The sequence below is a fragment of the Symphalangus syndactylus genome, chromosome 11 (genome assembly GCF_028878055.3).
Source record: "Symphalangus syndactylus isolate Jambi chromosome 11, NHGRI_mSymSyn1-v2.1_pri, whole genome shotgun sequence".
In the NCBI taxonomy this organism is placed as follows: Eukaryota; Metazoa; Chordata; class Mammalia; order Primates; family Hylobatidae; genus Symphalangus; species Symphalangus syndactylus.
This window is the reverse complement of record NC_072433.2, coordinates 43557439-43576156: the sequence shown is the minus strand read 5'-3', so window position 1 is coordinate 43576156 and position 18718 is coordinate 43557439. Positions and strand designations below refer to the sequence as shown.

The 18718-nt window shown below is 41.0% G+C and overlaps 1 protein-coding gene across 6 annotated transcripts in view; it reads left to right on the top strand.

Moving 5' to 3' along the window:
- Positions 1-10322, top strand: part of TENT4B (terminal nucleotidyltransferase 4B) — an 84993-nt gene extending 74671 nt beyond the window's left edge. For 3 of the 6 annotated variants that reach the window (XM_055297547.2, XM_055297546.1, XM_055297545.2), the window contains 3 exons: positions 75-262; positions 2830-2994; positions 4144-6832. In XM_055297547.2, the coding sequence (XP_055153522.1) occupies positions 75-262; positions 2830-2994; positions 4144-4320 (530 nt within the window). In that variant the 3' untranslated portion in view covers positions 4321-6832. Of the gene's footprint in view, positions 1-74; positions 263-2829; positions 2995-4143; positions 6833-9937 lie in introns of those variants that run through there. The other 3 variants (XM_055297550.2, XM_055297549.2, XM_055297548.2) reach the window with 2 other exon arrangements.
- The last annotated feature ends 8396 nt before the right edge of the window (positions 10323-18718 follow it).

Below are 18718 nucleotides of genomic sequence, written 5' to 3'. Positions count from 1 at the left end.
ACTATTAGAGGCTTTTCTGTGTTGTGTGCGTTTAATGGGAAGAAACGTTTTCCAATCTTTTGCCACTCTTTCAGGAAATGGTGTTACCTTGATAGTAGATACTCAGCAGTTAGATAAATGTAATAATAATCTATCTGAAGAAAATGAAGCCCTTGGAAAATGTAGAAGTAAAACCTCGGAATCTCTTAGTAAACACTCTTCAAACTCTTCATCAGGTCCAGTGTCGTCCTCTTCTGCCACACAGTCCAGCTCTAGTGATGTAGTAAGTATGAAAGCCTCGGCTCTTCTGAACTCAGACGCATGCACGTTCTCTTGCTGGGGTTAACGCTGTCTCGAAGGCTAAGGCTACTTCCTTTGCTTACATGTTACTGGGATATTTTAATAACTTTCATGCTTGTACTTTATCTCAACATTTTGTTATGAAAAATTTCAAGCATACAGCAAAAGTGAACAAATTTTAGTGAGCATTCATGTACTCACCAATAGATTCTGCTCTTAACCTTTTACTTGCTTATCTCATACCTGTCTATCCATCACTCTATCCATTAATGCATCTTATTCTTTGATCCATTTCAAAGTAGATTACAGACATCAGTTCCCCTAGAGTACTGTCGCTTGTGCATCCTTGTAGCCAGGCTCCAATATTTGTTTATTGTTTTTTCCTTTTTTTGGGGGGGGTGGGGACAGGGTCTCCCTCTGTCACCCAGGCTGGAGTGCAGTGGTATGATCTCGGCTCACTGCAACCTCTGCCTCCCATGTTCAAACGATTCTCCTGCCTCAACCTCCTGAGTAGCTGGGATTACAGGCACGCACCACCATGCCCAGCTAATTTTTTGTATTTTTAGTAGAGTCGGGGTTTCACCATGTTGGTCAGGCTGGTCCCGAACTCCTGATCTCGTGATCCACCCGCCTCAACCTCCTAAATTGCTGGGATTACAGGCATGAGCCACCACACCTGGCCTTTAACATTTTTCTTTTCTTTTTTTTTTTTTTTGAGACGGAGTCTTGCTCTGTCACCCAGGCTGGAATGTAATGGCATGATCTTTGCTCACCTCAACCTTCGCCTCCTAGGTTCAAGCGATTCTCCTGCCTCAGCCTCCTGAGTATCTAGGATTACAGGCACGTGCCACCACACCCAGCTAATTTTTTGTATTTTTAGTAGAGATGGGGTTTCACCATGTTGGCCAGGCTGGTCTGGAACTCCTGACCTCAAGAGATCCACCCGCCTCAGCCTCCCAAAGTGCTGGGATTGCAGGCGTGAGCCCAGCTGTTACGACTTTTTAACACCATAGTTAGTTTTGCCTGTTTCAGAATTTCATACAAATGGAACCACATAGAATATACTCTTGTGTAAGGCTTCTTTCACTCAATTTTTTTTCAGCTTCCTGGTTGAATTTTTTGTTGTTGTTGTTTTGTTTTGTTTTTTGAGATGGAGTCTCGCTCTGTCGCCCAGGCTGGAGTGCAGTGGCGCAATCTTGGCTCACTGCAAGCTCCGCCTCCCGGGTTCACGCCATTCTCCTGCCTCAGCCTCCCAAGTAGCTGGGACTACAGGCACCCGCCACCGCGCCCGGCTAATTTTTTGTATTTTTAGTAGAGCCAGGGTTTCACCGTGATCTCGATCTCCTGACCTCATGGTCCGACCGCCTCGGCCTCCCAAAGTGCTGGGATTACAGGCGTGAGCCACCGCGCCTGGCCAAATTTTTTTTTTAATTGAGATATAATTAACATAAAGTTCAGCATTAAAAATGTACAATTCAGTGGTTTTTAGAACATATTCACAATGTTGTGCAGCCATCTCCAGTAACTCTAGAACATTTCCATCACCCCAAGAGGAAACCATGCATTTAGCAGTAATTTCTTCTAATTCTTCCTTCCCTCCCTTAATCTCTGGTAACCTCTAATCTACTTTCTCTTTCTATCCTGATAGAATTTTTTTTCTTCCCCCATCCTGATAGAATTTATGTGTCAATTATAATGTAAGTTACCTTTTAAAATCAAAGTGAATTTGTAGTGTACTGATTTGAGATCTAAAGCAGGCTTACCTGTTTGCGTTTAACTTTATTAAGTGTAGGACATGAAAAGTAATCTAAATATTGTATGTTGTTGATGGTGACCATGTGTCAGTATGAAATCATAAATCTTCCTTGCAAAATCTCCTTGTGTGCCTTTTTGGTTCCTAGAGCAGTATGCTTTGGAGGACAGAATGCCAAGCTAGATGTCACAGACACAGGGAGATGGAGTGTTGGGGACTGAGAGAATGTGACTCTGAGATGCTGAGTAGAGTGCCAGGGCCAGGGTGGAGACCTGCAGAGAGACGTAGCATTGTCATGGCCCAAGCAGCCCAGAAATAGGTGGAGCTCAGCCCACTGTCGCGGGAAGTCCACACCCACCCACACCAGTATGTTTGGTTAGAATGATCACTGATTTGTCATCATAGACTCTCAGAGATATAATCCCTTAAACCCATCATCTTGTGTCTGGCTGAAGCCAGGGACTAGGACCTAGGTTCCTCACTCTTTATCATGGTCTTTCATTTTCTATAAATAAAAAAACAAATAAACTTAGACCTCTGTGAGCTCCTTCAAGGTCAGATGTGGCCAGTGGATTTAACAATGAACAGAAGCTCTCTGATAAAATCAGTCACTTTAAATGTTTGGAGGAAAATTTAAACAAACAGTTAATTTTGTAAATTCCTCAGTGTGCTTCTTTTAACTCCCAAAAGTTTAAATTTAGTCCAGAGAGTACTTTAACCAAAATTGTTTTTCTTTCTGAATATTGAGTATCTAAATTACTAATATGTCACATTATAACTCATGTGACTTGTGTTAGGATTCCGATGCAACACCATGCAAAACCCCGAAACAGCTGCTTTGCCGTCCGTCCACTGGGAACCGAGTAGGGTCGCAAGATGTATCCTTGGAGTCCTCTCAGGCAGTTGGGAAAATGCAAAGCACCCAAACCACTAACACATCCAACAGCACCAACAAATCTCAGGTGTGTGGAACGTGGGTTTTTAATTGTTAGTATTTGATACAAAATATTTAGAATTTCCCACATGTAAATAATATGCAGCATGGGTTTGAAGAAAACGCTAGATTGAAGAACAAACTTATTTTATTCTAAGAGGTTCCAACACATGACAGTGCTTCTAGAAACCGGATGTCCTAAAGATCCTTGTGAGACACCATTGTAACATAAATCTCTTCAGGAATCTATTGACTGGTCTTTATAAGATGTTCCAGCCAAACTCCCATATAAAAAATGTTTCAGTTGTACATGAAATAAGCTGGCATGAAGGTTTTGTGAGGCCTCATGGCAGTATGCATATCTGGGAATAATGTATCCTTTTCTAATATTTTAATGTTCAATACCTCGTTGCCGGTGTTGAAATGATCAGCTGGCTGTCAGGCATGGTCAGTTGATTAACATTAGCTTGGACTTAAAAGGCCACAGAGATACTCTAGTTTAAGTTTTTTTGTTGCCTAGATTGTCATTAACTGAGTAATGACTCAGAGTGAGGGGAGGAAGCCATTGATATGGGGCTCTGGCCTGAGGCTGGGTCACTCCTCACTATAGCGGAGAACCTGGGAAGAGGCCTCTTGGCTGTCACCTTGTGTCTGATTTGACTCACTGAGTTCACTTTACCTACGTGGCCTTAGCCATGTATACCAGACACAGACTTATCACAAAATACCAGTTGAAGTGACAGGGTTGACAAAAGGGACTGGGGTCACGAGAAAGCCACAGGCCATGAGTAGCAGGAAGGGAGCGGCCACCTGTGCTGACCCCAACCTACCAGTGTGCCTGTCATGCCCAAGAGCCTCTTCCTGCTATGTCACTTATGATGTGGTGTTTGGGTTGGTAGGTTTCTTAAGAAAACCTTTACATCCCACACACTCTGTTAAGAAGGCAGGCGAGTGGTCTATGCTTTTCAGTATTTCCATTAAAATAAAGTAAGGGTTTTAGAGCTAAAAAGAACCCCTGTAACAGCTTTTTCTGCCCACTAGATAAGTCAGTGACCGGTAAGGTAACTCTCTGGCCAGCATATTCCTAGTTTTGAAAGCTGCCCTGAATCCAGGTGTTTGAGAACACTCTGCTTTTCTGCAATACTGATGTCTTTGTGGTGGTTTTCTGTTTCTGCAGCATGGATCAGCAAGGCTCTTTCGTTCTTCCAGCAAAGGCTTCCAAGGTACAACTCAAACAAGCCATGGTTCCTTGATGACAAACAAACAACATCAAGGCAAATCCAATAATCAGTATTACCATGGCAAAAAGAGGAAACACAAGAGGGACGCGCCCCTCTCAGACCTCTGTAGATAGTCGGCGCTGCGCGGTGGACTGTCTTCTCTGTGCAATGATCTCATGCTCAGGACAGTTGCGCAGGGACTCCTGGGAGATATTCAGGAGCCTCACACTGTTCAGACGTTGACTTAGCAACTGCATTTTTTCCCAGCTCGCCACAGAATGGATCATGAAGACTGACAACTGCAAAAAAACAAAACATAACAAAACAAAAAAAAAACAAACAAAAAAGCAAGCAAAAAAGAGGGAAAAAAAGGCTGCTTATTTGATAAGTCATATGCTACAACAGGGTCATTTTAAGATTTAAAGCTTGAATGTAAAATAAATATATTTCTCATTGGCTTTATGCAGAGTTATAGGGAATAGTATTCAGTGTTGGTAGGGTGATAGAAACAAAAACAGTATCAGAGGATGGGGTGGGGAAGGAAAACAAAGGTATCTGATAGGAAGTCCAGATTCCAAAGGGGAAAGTGATCTGTGCATGTTTTTTTTTTTTTAATATTTTTGCATATATTTACCATTTTATTGTGTGTATATATAGAAGACCATATAGGAAATTGATATTTGTAATAGTGGATTTGTTAATAATACTTTTTACATAACATTACTGTTTAAATTGTAAACAGATTTTTTCTCAGGATTAGTTTGAAAAATAATCTAAATTGTCATCTTAACATCCATATATAGGGAAGTGATTAGTTCTATTACTCAATTTGTTTTTCTCAGCATTGAAATAACTTAATAGAACCCTTGTGTCCTGCTGCAAAAATTTTTCCTCTCTAAAGAAAAGGTTTATGGTGGCAAATGATGTTTATTTTATTTTGTAAAAAAAAAAAAAAAAAATGTACTATGTACTTTTGTGTAAACACTGAAAAATCTCTGGTCATCTCCGAGAATTAACTTGCAACTGTTTTCTATAGTGCTGTCGTCTTGGGCAATGGGCAATTACATGACTTTGTGTTTGCTTCCTTTGCAGTCTTTTTTTTTTCCCCCCATTTCTTCCTAATAGGAAAAAAAAAAAGGCCACCCATGTCTGGTCTCATTCCTGTTGCAGTGAAACTTCGAGTTCCACAGACTTTGCATGCTGGCTTCTCTAACCCTGTGTGCTGCGTGTGCCTGTTTCTCATCTCTTATTCTTTTTAAAATTCATGCTTAACTACTGTGGGAGAATAACTGTAAACAGCTTTAATTAAATCATACGTATAAAAAACTATTTTCTTATATTCCACTTTATGCTTTTGGTATTGTTGATCTTTACAAATTAAATGGTCTTTGATAATGGATCTATTTTGTATTGCCTTATTAAGACCAAATACTTCTTGTCATCCCATTCTTTATCCTCTTCTTTCATGGAATTGTTATCGTTAATTAAAACTTTTTTAAACATTGGCTTGTTTCAGTCATACTGTAAATTTTGGTTGTAGTCAGCTTTGAGTGCAATGAGATGTATAATTCTGTTATCATTACCTGTTGAGTTTGAAACTCAGTTGGGAATATTTAATATAATAAAATGTAAGTGACATTTCTGAAAATGCTTTCTTTCAGGGTGAAAGCTCTTATGTTTAGCATCAGCGTGTATGGCTCTGTTAAATACAGCCATTTCTGAGATGAGATTCTTTTATATATATATACATATAAAGTACTATTGGCTTTTAGGAGTTTCTTTTATATACATTTATGAAATACTGAAGACCAATCAGACCATTAATGGACACTTAGTATAACTTTTTATAAAGAAAATAATGCTAAAGTAAGACCAAAACTGATGTCATCACTGAAATTAACAATTTTCAATATGTTCATATTTTAATTCACAATGGAAAAATGTGTTCCAAAACTGGAAACTCATAGTACTCGTGTAAACTGTGGAAGATTTCAAATGTGATGTTATTTTGACAATGTTTTAAATTTTAGAGTCACATTTTATTCTGATCAGAATCTTTATTGAGATGTTGAGCTTTTGTTTTTGAAACTAGTTTGTCATAACATTGTGCATAATCACAGTATTTATTTTCTAGGACAATTGTGAATGTGTAGACTTACGTTTACTGCTAAGGGAACAATTATTTATAAAATAATATTAAATCCAGTATTAGCTGCCTATTTCAGACACTTAATACTTGCAGAGATCTATGTTACATTTACCACACTGAAGTTTTTTTTGTTTTTTGTTTGTTTGTTTTTAAAGAATCACCCTCATTGTTGAAAGTAAATGTACTCTTAGGGTGCGAATATTAGTGTTCCAATAAGCATGTGATTATATTAAGGTGGTGGTAGCGGGAAGATAATCTTGATTCCATTGGGAATCTTAGGTTTTCGTAAATTTATTGGGAAAATAGTTTTTCCTGTACTGCTGAAGTTTCTTTTTGGTAAACAGTATCTTTCTAAAAGAAAAAAGCATGAAGGAGAAATTGAGGTGTGTATACATTTCCTCAAATGACCAGCATTGTATTCGTGAATACTGTGTATCTTGCAGTGAACAGTGTGGAAGCTGTTCATTTTTCAATCTGAAGTAAAATACTTTCAAGAACTTTTAGTTTGCCTGTTCATTTGTTTTATACATTTCATCTATTTGACTCCTATCTTATTTCTTTTTTGAGTTTTAATACTTTCTATAAAGATTTTGTGAATATATCAGAAATGTGTCATTTATATATTATAGTCCATTCATATCCATGAATCATAACCTTCCTTTGCTAATACTTGTTGAATGGGATTTTACAAATTCTCCCTCACTCTGGTGACATTTCTCAGGCAGTCGTGTATGTGTACCTGGCCATCAGAAATATTAATATTTAAATACTGTTTTTTAGAGGAGCTGATGGGTTGGTGAGGTGTCAGCACAAAATCTTACTGGTTATGTTTTGATGATAAAAGTATATCCATTTTTTCCCTCCAGCTTTAAGGTGACTGTGAAGGTGCCTGGTTTTGAACGTCTTTGTTTGGTTTGGAGACGTCGCACTCAGTTTTCAAATCTAGCTTGGATCTGTAGGACCTATGTTTTTTACAAGTAATTGCCCTCCAGTCTTCAACAGTTGATTCTGTTATATTTTTGTCCTGTTTTGAGTGTACTTTACTTGCATTTTGAGCCTCATTAATATTTAGGTTATTTGATTTGGCTCCAGATATTCCTAGATAAAATCTGCACCGGGCAAAACATGGACAATAGGGTGAGCATTTTTAATTGTCTTTTTCTGCTCGAACCTTGTATCTCTCCATGTGTTTTCTGCTCATTCCCTCCCCCATGAAATGGTAAGTGTGACTTGTGTTTGCCTGAACCTATGGACTAGTGTTTGGGGTTTCTGGAAACACTAGAGGGTCGGAAAAGAGTAATGACCCCCGTGACGTGCAGGATTCTCTTGCTGTGACATGTTCGTTGCAAAGCCCTCTCCAGTGACTGGGAGGTGTAGTTATTAAGGTTGATCTGTTAGAAATCACCATTATTACATATTAGTGGTAGATGTTGCTGATATTTTTATTGGTCATGACTACATCTCAGTTTTACTTTAATATTGATCTATAGTTCGATCAGTTCCTTAAATTCTAATATGTTGATTTCTCAGTGTTTCTGTCACTAACCAAGAATGTTTCTAGGCAGTTGGTTGCTTCACAGTCAAAACTAAATGATAAACTATCAAAAATACATTCCCAATTTTGCTATGATAAATATTGAAATGTTAAAATTAATGAACAGAAGAATTTATTCTTACCCATCTATTCTTGTTCTCCTAGTTCATTAAACTTTTTCAGTTATTGGAAAGGCACATTCTCAAAGTATTTTATGAGCAAAGTATTCTATAAATGCCTCTAACAAACCTAATTGAATATAAAAGTTATATTTAATAGTTACTGTTGATAGTAGTTTTCATCAGGGTCATAGTTCATCTAGTAAAATATTTAGAGAATGATGTTAACATTCCAGCATTAAAGTGGAAACAAAGATATATGAAATTCCTTAAAAGAGTTCTTCTTGCTTTGGTTTCTGACCCTCAAGACTCTAGCTACCTGCCATCTTGTCAAAACATTTGTGGGTAGAATAAGTATTAAAGATCAAATTTTAATATGCTCCTTGATAGTTAACATAGCTAATAAACAAGCCAGATTTTACTGTAGAAGTTATTTACATGATTTGAAAACTTGACCTAACTGGAAGCCTTTTTCTCAGTCATCTTGTTCTAAGCCATCTTGACTTCACACCCTTAGTGACTTTTCTTTTTTTTTGGTCAAAGATAATGAGCTAAATATATATAGACATTGAATGTTGACAAAATTATTAACCAGAAAAATTGCTTATAAAGTCTGCTGATCTATTTGATATCTAGAATTAAATATTTGAGGACAGTTTTTAGTTAATAAACTGCTAATGTTTATTTTACTGTCTCTCAGGTTGTTGGTTTTTTTAAAAAAATATGTTTGGCCTTTACATTTTCTACTTTAGTGTGTACTTTATTGAGTTTAACCTTGTCTGTGGCCTAGTAGCCTGAAAGAAAAAGGAGGCAGAACCAGAGAGATGGATGTAGTGCATTCCCTTTGGTTATTATACGTTTGTGGTAGCTCCTGGATTTACTGAGAGATATTTTAGCCATGTCAATAAGAACAGCTAATGATGTGGAAATCAGGTGTTCTCTTCTGTATTTCAGTGAACATTTTTATTAGTATTTGCATATCATCTCTATTTCCACATTTTAACTTAACATCTTTGTGGCTTCACCACGGAGCTACCTTTCACTACACCAGCTTCTGTGTGGCCTGGTAACATGGAAGGTCTCTCTTAAGGACAGTCTGGACGTATTTTGGGGAAATGTTATTAGTCTTAAAGATGCCTAGAAACAAAACGCATATAGTACCAGTGAGAAAGTATGAAGTAAACAAGTTGCTGAGGCTGGGCATGGTGGCTCACGCCTGTAATCCCAGCACTTTGGGAGGCTGAAGCGGGACGATTGCTTGAGGCCGGGAGTTCGAGACCTTCGTCTCTTAAAAAAACAAACAAAAACCTGAATGGTGAGGTGGGGTGGGATTGGGTAGGGGAGGGAAAGGAGGACTTGGAAAAGCATTCTCCAAAGCCAGCGACTTGGTGAAGTTCAGTACTTGCCTCTTAGAGGTCTTAGAGGTTAGGCCATGCCTTTCAAAGAGAGTGAAATGATGGGTTATCAGCCACATTCTTGGAGTTAATATTTTTCTTCATCTTTCAATTTGGATTCTGTGCTATTCATAGCTCTTCCCTAAGACCATTTCATTATTATCTTTTATATTTAGTTGCAATTTATCATAATAAGTTGTTTTGTCCCTAAACTTAATCTCCTAATTTTAAGATCCTCTCTGATTTTTGCATATTGAAACTTGCAGAAGTCACTTTAAAAAAGTCTTTTGAAAGTCCTACAATCCTAAAATAAATCACAAACTTGTTTGTTAGAAGTGTCAAGAGTCTCCAATCTTTACTACTAAAAAGCAGCACTGCCTTAACGCACATTGTTATGGGTGAAAAGTGAGGGACGACCAGTGTAGTTTCTGGATATAAAGTGTGAAGGACTGTTGAGTTAAACATTTTTAGTGGAATATACATAGATAAACGTGTATTTAGAAACTGGTGAAGCCAGTATTTTTTAATAACCTTTTTATTTCCTTCTTTGATTAGCATTGTCTTCTGTGTTAAGAAATGTGGACTCCTATGAGGTGCTGGAGGTTTGAATCATCTTGAAAACTTTCCAATCTTGTCTAGTTACCACTGCAGAGACACTAAGGAATTTACCAGAAAAAGATATTTGATACAAATGATTTAAGAAATCTCAACATTTCCTGAGGCCGTATCACTGGGCAACCAGTGATGAAAACTATGAATGAAATGCACACCTGGAAGATTTTTTAAGCTAATGACAGTTTCTTCAAAGATGTCAATTATTTGCCTTGGAAATTTTATAAATTGCATTTCTATGCACATCTGCCCTTAGTGCTTACCACTGGGTTTATTATTCATAATCTGCAATTCAATAAAGGCTTTGTGCTTTCATTTATCTTCAAAACCACTGGTATGAGCCCTTATGTAAAACCTGAATGACTACTTTTTCTAAAAAAAATATAAAGACAGCTCTGTTTAGGCAGGTTTTCTTGTGCACATATGGCATTTCTGTGGCTGGTTCTCTAAGCTGGATCTCTAAGCTGGTTCTCATCCTTTTTAATGCTAGTACTGGGAGATGCTTGAGGATGCTGTTTTCATCCTACTCTGTCCTAGACAATGATAACCATTTGGCCCCCCCAACAGCCATGGAAGATCATAGAAACGGATCTCATAGAATTTGGTTATTCACAAATACCAGCCCAGTTTCACCCTCCACTTTAATGCAGGGGGTTATGCTTGCTATACTAAGAAAATGAAATGCATTACCATAGGTTGGGCAGAGCAACAAGTAACAGATCATTACAACAGAATAATGAAAATGGTTCTCCAGAGAACCGAGAGAGGCAGAGTTAGTAACCAAAGTGCAGCCTAAGGCATGTCTCAGAATTCTCCCTCAGCAGGGGAGGATTTGGTTTGGACTGGTCTGTCTGCCTGGGACCCAGCTGAGCGGTGGCCAAAAAAGAAATCCTGGATAGTTTCCTGTAAGATAGTCCCAAACTGGCTTAGAGTGAAGGTGCTCAGCAGCAGCATGTAGACAACTGGCGGGTGAAACCAGACTGCCCACTCCAGCGCGATGTCTTCCCCCCCTCCCCCCGCTTTTTTTTCTTGAGACAGGGTCTCACTCTGTCATCTAGGCTGGAGTGCGATGTCTTCCCCCCCTCCCCCCGCTTTTTTTTCTTGAGACAGGGTCTCACTCTGTCATCTAGGCTGGAGTGCAGTGGTGCCATTCCAGCTTACCTTGGCCTCCAAAGTACTGCGACTACAGATGTGAGCCACTACACCTGGCCGATTTCTGCTGCTTAAACCGCTGCTGCAAGTGCTCAGTTAAAAAAGGCAAAAAAGGCAAAAAAAGCAAAATCCTTCGAAATATTATCCCAAAAGTTTCTCAAATATAATAGTAGAGAATGAACTGAATATCCCATGACAATTTTGTCCATCTACCTAGACACTGAATTATTTCACAAGTAACATATGAATGTATGTTCTATTGTGAAGAAATGTAAACAAGTAAAAAAGGATCTAGCTGCACTTCAATTCCTAATCCCACTCATCTCCCCAAACCCATCCATCTTAATATTATGGGACGTATCCTAGATTTTTTTTCTATGCATTTGTACACATGAACAAGTATAATTTCAGGGGGTCTTTTATCCTTTAACACAAATGGGATCGTATTGTAGTTTTCTGCAACTTCCCTACTATATAAAGATCTTTCCAGGTCAGTACACATAGAGATATATTTCATTCCTTTTTATTATGCTGACTTTAGCTTGCAAGTTGCTTTGGTAAATTAATGTGTCAGACCCATCAAGGCTAACAAATTAATAGAAATATCCAGTATTTTTCAGCTTCCCTTTTGTTTTTAGAGAGAGGGTCTTGCTCTGTTGCCCAGGCTTACTGCATCAGCTTACCTTGAATAGGGATTTTCTAAAGTACTGCTATTTGATGACAATTTTCTTCTGAACCCATTTTACTAAGGAAAAAAACTTTCCCACAGTTTTACACTTAAAAATTTTTTTTTTTTTGGCCAGGTGTGGTGGCTCATGCCTGTAATTCTGCACTTCGGGAGGCCGAGGTGGGAGGATCGGTTGAGGCCAGGAGTTCAAGACCAGCCTAGGCAACATGGTGAAAACCCATCCCTATTAAAAAATACAAAAATTAGCTGGACGTGGTGGCATGCACATAGTCCCAGCTACTCTGGAGGCTGAGGCAGGACATTTGCTTGAACCCAGGAGTCAGAGGTTGCACTGAGCTGAGATTACATCACTGCACTCCAGCCTGGGCAACAGAGACTCTTTGAGACAGAGATTCTGTCTCAAAAAAAAAAAAAAAGAGAAAAGTGAAGAGATGGGGCGGGGGCGGGGTCTCACCATGTTGCCCAGGAACTCCTGGCCTCAAGTGATCTGCTCATCTTGGCCTCCCAAATTGCTGGGATTACAGGCATGAGTCACCACACCTGGCCGGTTTTACATTCTTTTAAGTTGAATTTTCATGACTTTCTTTGAAAACTGTTTCATTTGATATTTTTGCTAGGTTTGAATGTTATAAATATAACATGGTCATCTGAAACAGTGCTTTGCTATTTTTTCTATACTTTATTTCCACTTTTTAGAATATGTCACCCTTGGCAAAACTGATGAAACAGTTACATTGGTCATTCTCCACCACCTACCCCTTAAAAATCTTTTAATTTCAAGACCCTCCAATAACTGCAGCAGGAACAATTAAAACTCCCACTGAAAATAAGTTACCTGTCTTAGCCAGGCGTGGTGGCGTATGCATGTAGTCCCAGCTACTCATAAGACAGGCTGGAGGACCGCTTAAGCCCGGAAGTTGGAGCCTGCAGTGAGCTACGATGGTGCCACTGCACTCCAGCCTGGGTGACAGAGTAAAACCTTGTCTCTAAAAGAAAACAAGTTATCAAAAAATGTAGGGTGGAATTAATTTTATGATGAGTAGAGGGAGGTAACTCAGGTAAGAAAAAGAATCCAGTTTTGGAGGACAGAGAAGGCAGAGTACTGCCTCAGATTTTGTTGGGAAAATATGTGGGAAAATATGTTGGAAAAGAGAGGAGGATAAAGTGTAGCTGTGAGACTGATCTCCCTAAGCCAGAGCAGTGCAATGATAGGTTTTTAAGGAGATATTTTCCTTAAAATCACTTTCTTAGGCTCTCATTGTGACTGTAGAATTTCTGCTGTAATTGGCCGGGTGTGATGGCTCACGCCTGTAATCCCAGCACTTTGAGAGGCTGAGGCGGGTGGATCAATTGAGATCAAGAGTTCGAGACCAGCCTGGCCAACATGGTGAAACCCTGTCTCTACTAAAAATACAAAAATTAGCTGGGTGTGGTGGCACGTGCCTGTAATCCCAGCTACTCGGGAGGCTGAGGCAGGAGAATCGCTTGAACCTGGGAGGCTGAGGTGGCAGCGAACCGAGATTGCACCACTGCACTCCAGCCTGAGTGACAAAGACTCTGTCCACCTCAAAAAAAAAAAAAAAAGAGGCTGGGCGCGGTGGCTCACGCTTGTAATCCCAGCACTTTGGGAGGCCGAGGCGGGCGGATCACGAGGTCAGGAGATCGAGACCACGGTGAAACCCCGTCTCTACTAAAAAAAAAAATAAAAAAAAATAATACAAAAAATTAGCCGGGCGTGGTGGCGGGTGCCTGTAGTCCCAGCTACTCGGAGAGGCTGAGGCAGGAGAATGGCGTGAACCCGGGAGGCGGAGCTTGCAGTGAGCCGAGATTGTGCCACTGCACTCCAGCCTGGGTGACAGAGCGAGACTCCGTCTCAAAAAAAAAAAAAAAAGAATTTCTGCTATAATTTCTATTCTTGGGAAAAGTCTTTTTTCGGGGATAGGGTTCTCCCTGTGTTGCCCAGGCTGGCCTGGAACTGCTGGGCTTAAGTGATCCTCCTGCCTCAGCCTCCTAAGTAGTTGGGACGACAGGCATGTGCCACCACACTCAGCTCAGTAAGTGCATTATGAGATGTACTATGTTCACCGGTTTAGCTTAGGAATGCAATCTTTGACTTTGAAGTTGGAAGAATTTCACCTTTCAACCTTTCAAGTAAAATGCTTTATATTTCTTGCTTGTCTAAAGAAACCATGTTAAACCCAAACTAATAGTCTAATAATTCATTTGAGAAGTAGTATAAATTTGTGTGTGTGTTGCAGAGGACCTTTATTCTTGTACTGTAAATTGACAGTATATAATTATGTATGTGTGTGCAAGTGCATGTGTGTGTTAAAGCAAGTAATTACTATTTGAAAACGTGAGAGTAAAATTTTGTTGAAGAGGAACCATCCAACGCACAGCTGAAACGAGAGGTAAAAATGCCTTAATGTTTAATGTGAACATGGAAAGGAAAGGAGAGAGTTATTAAAAGTATCAAGTGGCTTATTTAAATGGCGTATCAATTTTCAAAAGAGTTATTGCTCAATTTAGATTGTAAACCACTTTGGTACTTAAATAACTCAGCAGGTGGCTTCGGGAATGTGGCTTTACACAGCACCCTTCAAAATAGTCACAAGGTGGGTTACACCACACATCTTTGTTTTTAAGAATCCAATTTAAGAAAATTGTGCTTTCACATGTCAGGCATCAGTGCCTAAAATGTCTCTGCAGGGAGGTGTGAGGTTAGCAGGAGGCACAGGGAACCTGTTGAGACAGGTGCTTAAGCAACACGGCAGGGCACAGGGAGGGCTGCAGAGGTGCTGGGGAGGTGGGCTGGGCCCTGCCAAGACAGGTGAAAGCAGGTGGATAGGACTAGGGCACCAGTTTTGTCATAGTTTAAACACAAATAGTGTTTTATTTTATTTTTTTAAATAGATGAGTCTGGCTGTGTTGCCCAGGCTGCAGTTCAGTGGCTATTCACAGGTGCTATCATAGCACACTATAGTCTGGAGATCCTGGGCCCAAGCCATCCTCCCACCTCAGTCTCCCAAGCAGCTGGGATTACAAGCACTTTGTCCCCCATCCCTCCCTCTACTTTCCCCCTCTTCTAAGGCAGCTATTTCCAACTTTTTGTGGTTTTCTGAGGTGCTGTGTTTACCTCCATGTCGCTAAATAATAGACCTCTATTGCCACGTCTTGATTCTTGATTCTTAGTTCTTGAAATTGTGTTGACTTCCTGCCACCCCTGAACTACTTCTGTGCCCTAGCCTCCCAATAGAGTTAAAATGAATTTTGTTTAGCCCAATATTCAGTGTTCACATTATAGTGACTGTGTAAGGGCTGTTCTTATCAACTGCGCTGTGTAATCTTTCTTTATTTATCTTTTAAAATTTTTTTTTGAGGCAGGGTCTTGCTCTGTTGCCCAGGCTAGAGTGCAGTGGTACAATCATGTGTCACTGCAACCTCAACCTCCTGGGCCCTAGTGATCCTCCCTGTCTCACTGTCTGATTTTTTTTTTTTTTTTTTTTTGAGACAGAATCTTGCTCTGTCGCCCAGGTGGGAGTGCAGCAGCATGATCTCAGCTCACTGGAACCTCTGCCTTCTGGATTCAAGCAATTCTCCCGCCTCAGCCTCCTGAGTAGCTGGGATTACAGGCATGTACCACCATGCCCAGCTAATTTTTGTATTTTTAGTAGAGATGGGATTTCACTATATTGGCCAGGCTGGCCTCAAACTCCTGGCCTCAAGTGATCCACCCACCTTGGCCTCCCAAAGTGCTGGGATTACAGGTGTGAGCCACTGTGCGCAGCCTGAACTGTGTAATATTTCTTTTTCCGTGCAAGTTCTTTTTGTTTTTCCTGGAGTTTTTGTTTTCCATGTTGTTTACTAATTCACCCTAAACTATGCCAACGTTCTAAGCCCCTCCAAATGCTTAGCACATAAGGTATTTTATCACTGTCATCTCAGAGGCACTTGTCCTGGAGTTTCTGGCCAGCTGTGCCCAGCACACAAACTTCATCCTGAATGACACTTTTCCTCCATGATCCCATGGGGCAGCTCCTCTCCTATGTGTCTTGTTTCCCTCTTTCTTGATAAACTGTCTCCTTTCATTGGTGCTCATCCTCCAGTAGCTTTCTGGAGGTGTGCACAGGCAGTAGACATCCGAAAATGTTTTTGTTCTTCATTTACACTCAGTTGATAGTTTGGCTGGATATAGAATCCTGAGTTGAAAACATTTTTCCTCCGGAATTTGAAAACATTGCTTTGGCCGGGCACAGTGGCTCACGCCTGTAATCCCAGCACTTTGGGAGGCCGAGGCAGGCGGATCACCAGGTCAGGAGATCAAGACCATTCTAGCTAACATGGTGAAACCCCGTCTCCACTAAAAATACAAAAAATTAGCCGGGCGAGGTGGCGGGCGCCTATAGTCCCAGCTACTCGGGAGGCTGAGGCAGGAGAATGGCGTGAACCCTGTGGGGTGGAGGCGGAGCCTGCAGTGAGCCGAGAGGTCGCACCACTGCACTGCAGCCTGGGCGACAGCGAGACTCTGTCTCAAAAAAAAAAAAGAAAACATTGCTTCATCACTCCCAGCGTTGTTGTAAGAAGTCTAAAGCTAGTTGTAACCTTTCTTTTTGAAACGTTTAGGATCTCCTCTTTGTGTTCTGAAATGTCACTATTACAAAAGTTAGGTGAGTCTGTTTTCATCTACTGCACTGGGAACTTGATGTGATGGGGCATCTGATGTGGTACTGCATGTCCTTCAGTCCTGGGAAACTTCTGGAATTATTTTTTTCCCCTCCTTTCTGTTTTCTCAGGAACTCCATAATTATTCAGGTATTGCATCTCCTGGACTGATCCTCTCATTTTATCTTTTCTTCTCTATTTTCCATCTCTGACTCTTTGTTCCACTTCCAAATTTTCTGTTGTTTTTAAATTTCTGTTATCATGTTTTTACTTTCCAAGTCCTTTTCTTGGCCCCAGATGTTCCTTGTTAAAAAAATAGTATCCAATTTTGTTTCCTAGTTACAATATAGGTTTGGAATCTCTGAGGATATGAATGGTATCATTTTGTTAGGTTGTTGTCTACCTGCATAGTCCCTGTTAGCTTTTTTCTCATTTGTTGTTTTGGACTCTCTGTGAGGTTGAGGCTGTCCATGGATTTCTGGTGATTCCTGGTTACCTGCACATATTTAAGAGCTGGGGGGAAGCTCTGTCAATCAATATTGCTAAGTCAGCGGTGTGCTTCTGTAAGAATTAGCAGGCTGTGGGATTCCCCAAAGAATTCCTCCAGCCTGGGGGTAAGGCTCTGGGCCACCAACATCCTGGGAGCTGAGGGGGGAAGAGGGCTAGTGTGAGCTGCGGGGAGGCGTGTGTCCCAGCCTTCCATGTGAATTTGCCTTTAAAGTTTTCCTGTTTTCAGTTGAGTAGCCCTGCCCACAGCTGCGCTTGGTGTTCCCCAATTCAGAGACTGTCTATTTTACCTTCTTCCAGAGAAAAGGCTTACAGGTTCCTGCTGGGATAGGGGAAGGACTGGCATTCTTAGCTGCTTCTTAAATTTTCTTTTTTCTTTTTTTTTTTTTTTTTTTTTTTAATTTTGAGATGGAGTTTCACTCTGTTGCCCAGGCTGGAGTGCAGTGGCATAATTTCGGCTCACTGCAACCTCCTGCGTAGCTGGGATTACAGGCATGCACCACCACACCCGGCTAATTTTTGTATTTTTTTTTAGCAGAGATGGGGTTTCACCATGTTGGCCAGGCTGGTCTTAAACTTCTGGCCTCAAGTGATCTGCCCGCTTCAGTCTCCCAAAGTATTGGGATTACAGGCATGAGCCACCTGGCCTTCTTCCTCTTTCTAATTAAAAATTATGGTTGAGCGCGGGGCCTCACACCTGTAATCCCAGCACTTTGGGAGGCCAAGGTGGGTGGATCACCTGAGGTAGGGGTTAGAGACCAGCCTGGCCAACATGGTGAAAACCCATTTCTACTAAAACTACAAATATCAGCCAGGGGTGGTGGCAGGCATCTGTAATCCCAGTTACTCCTGAGGCTGAGGCAGGAGAATCGCTTGAACCCGGGGAGGTGGAGGTTGCAGTGTGCCAAGATCGCACCACTGCACTCCAGCCTGGGCAACAGAGAGACTCTGTCTCAAAAAAAAAAAAAATTCATGAGCAGTATTGCCTGTGCTTAGGCACTCACTGAGCTTCTGTCCTGTGGCGAGCACCGCTGGAGGAAGTGTGGGAAAGGAGGGAGCTCCTCCTTCTTCTGGGACAGGCAGCAAGGACCATCTGGCTGAGGAGGCTGACGCCATGCTCTGGGTAGTGATGCATCAAGAGGCTGTAAAAGGACTGAAAGGACAGGCACCACTCGGGAAACTTTTATATTCTCCTACTTGGCTGTTCTCATTGCCTGGTGAAGGGCAGGATTAAGGTGGCCGAAATACATGACTCTTAGCTTCTGTTGTGGTTGATTTTAAATTTTTAAGTCTTCTCGCTGCACAAGTGAAATAAAGCCCCAAACTGTTGCCCACCGCAGAAACGGACTCAGGCAACACATGCAGAGTGCCCTGGAGCAGTGGGCACTGGGCACTTGTAAGTTAGGAGGGACCCCAGGTCACTGCATTCTGGAGCTTATCAACACAGTGGATAATTAAAATCATAAACATGGCCGGGTGTGGTGGCTCATGCCTGTAATCCCAGCACTTTGGGAGGCCAAGGTGGATAGATCATTTGAGGTCAGGAGTTCGAGACCAGCATGGCCAACATGGTGAAATCCTGTCTCTACTAAAAAATAACAAAAATTAGCTGGGCATGGTGGTGGGCGCCTGTAGTCCCAGCTACTTGGGAGGCTGAGGCAGGAAAATCGCTTGAAGCCGGGAGGTGGAGGTTGCAGTGAGCTGAGATTGCACCA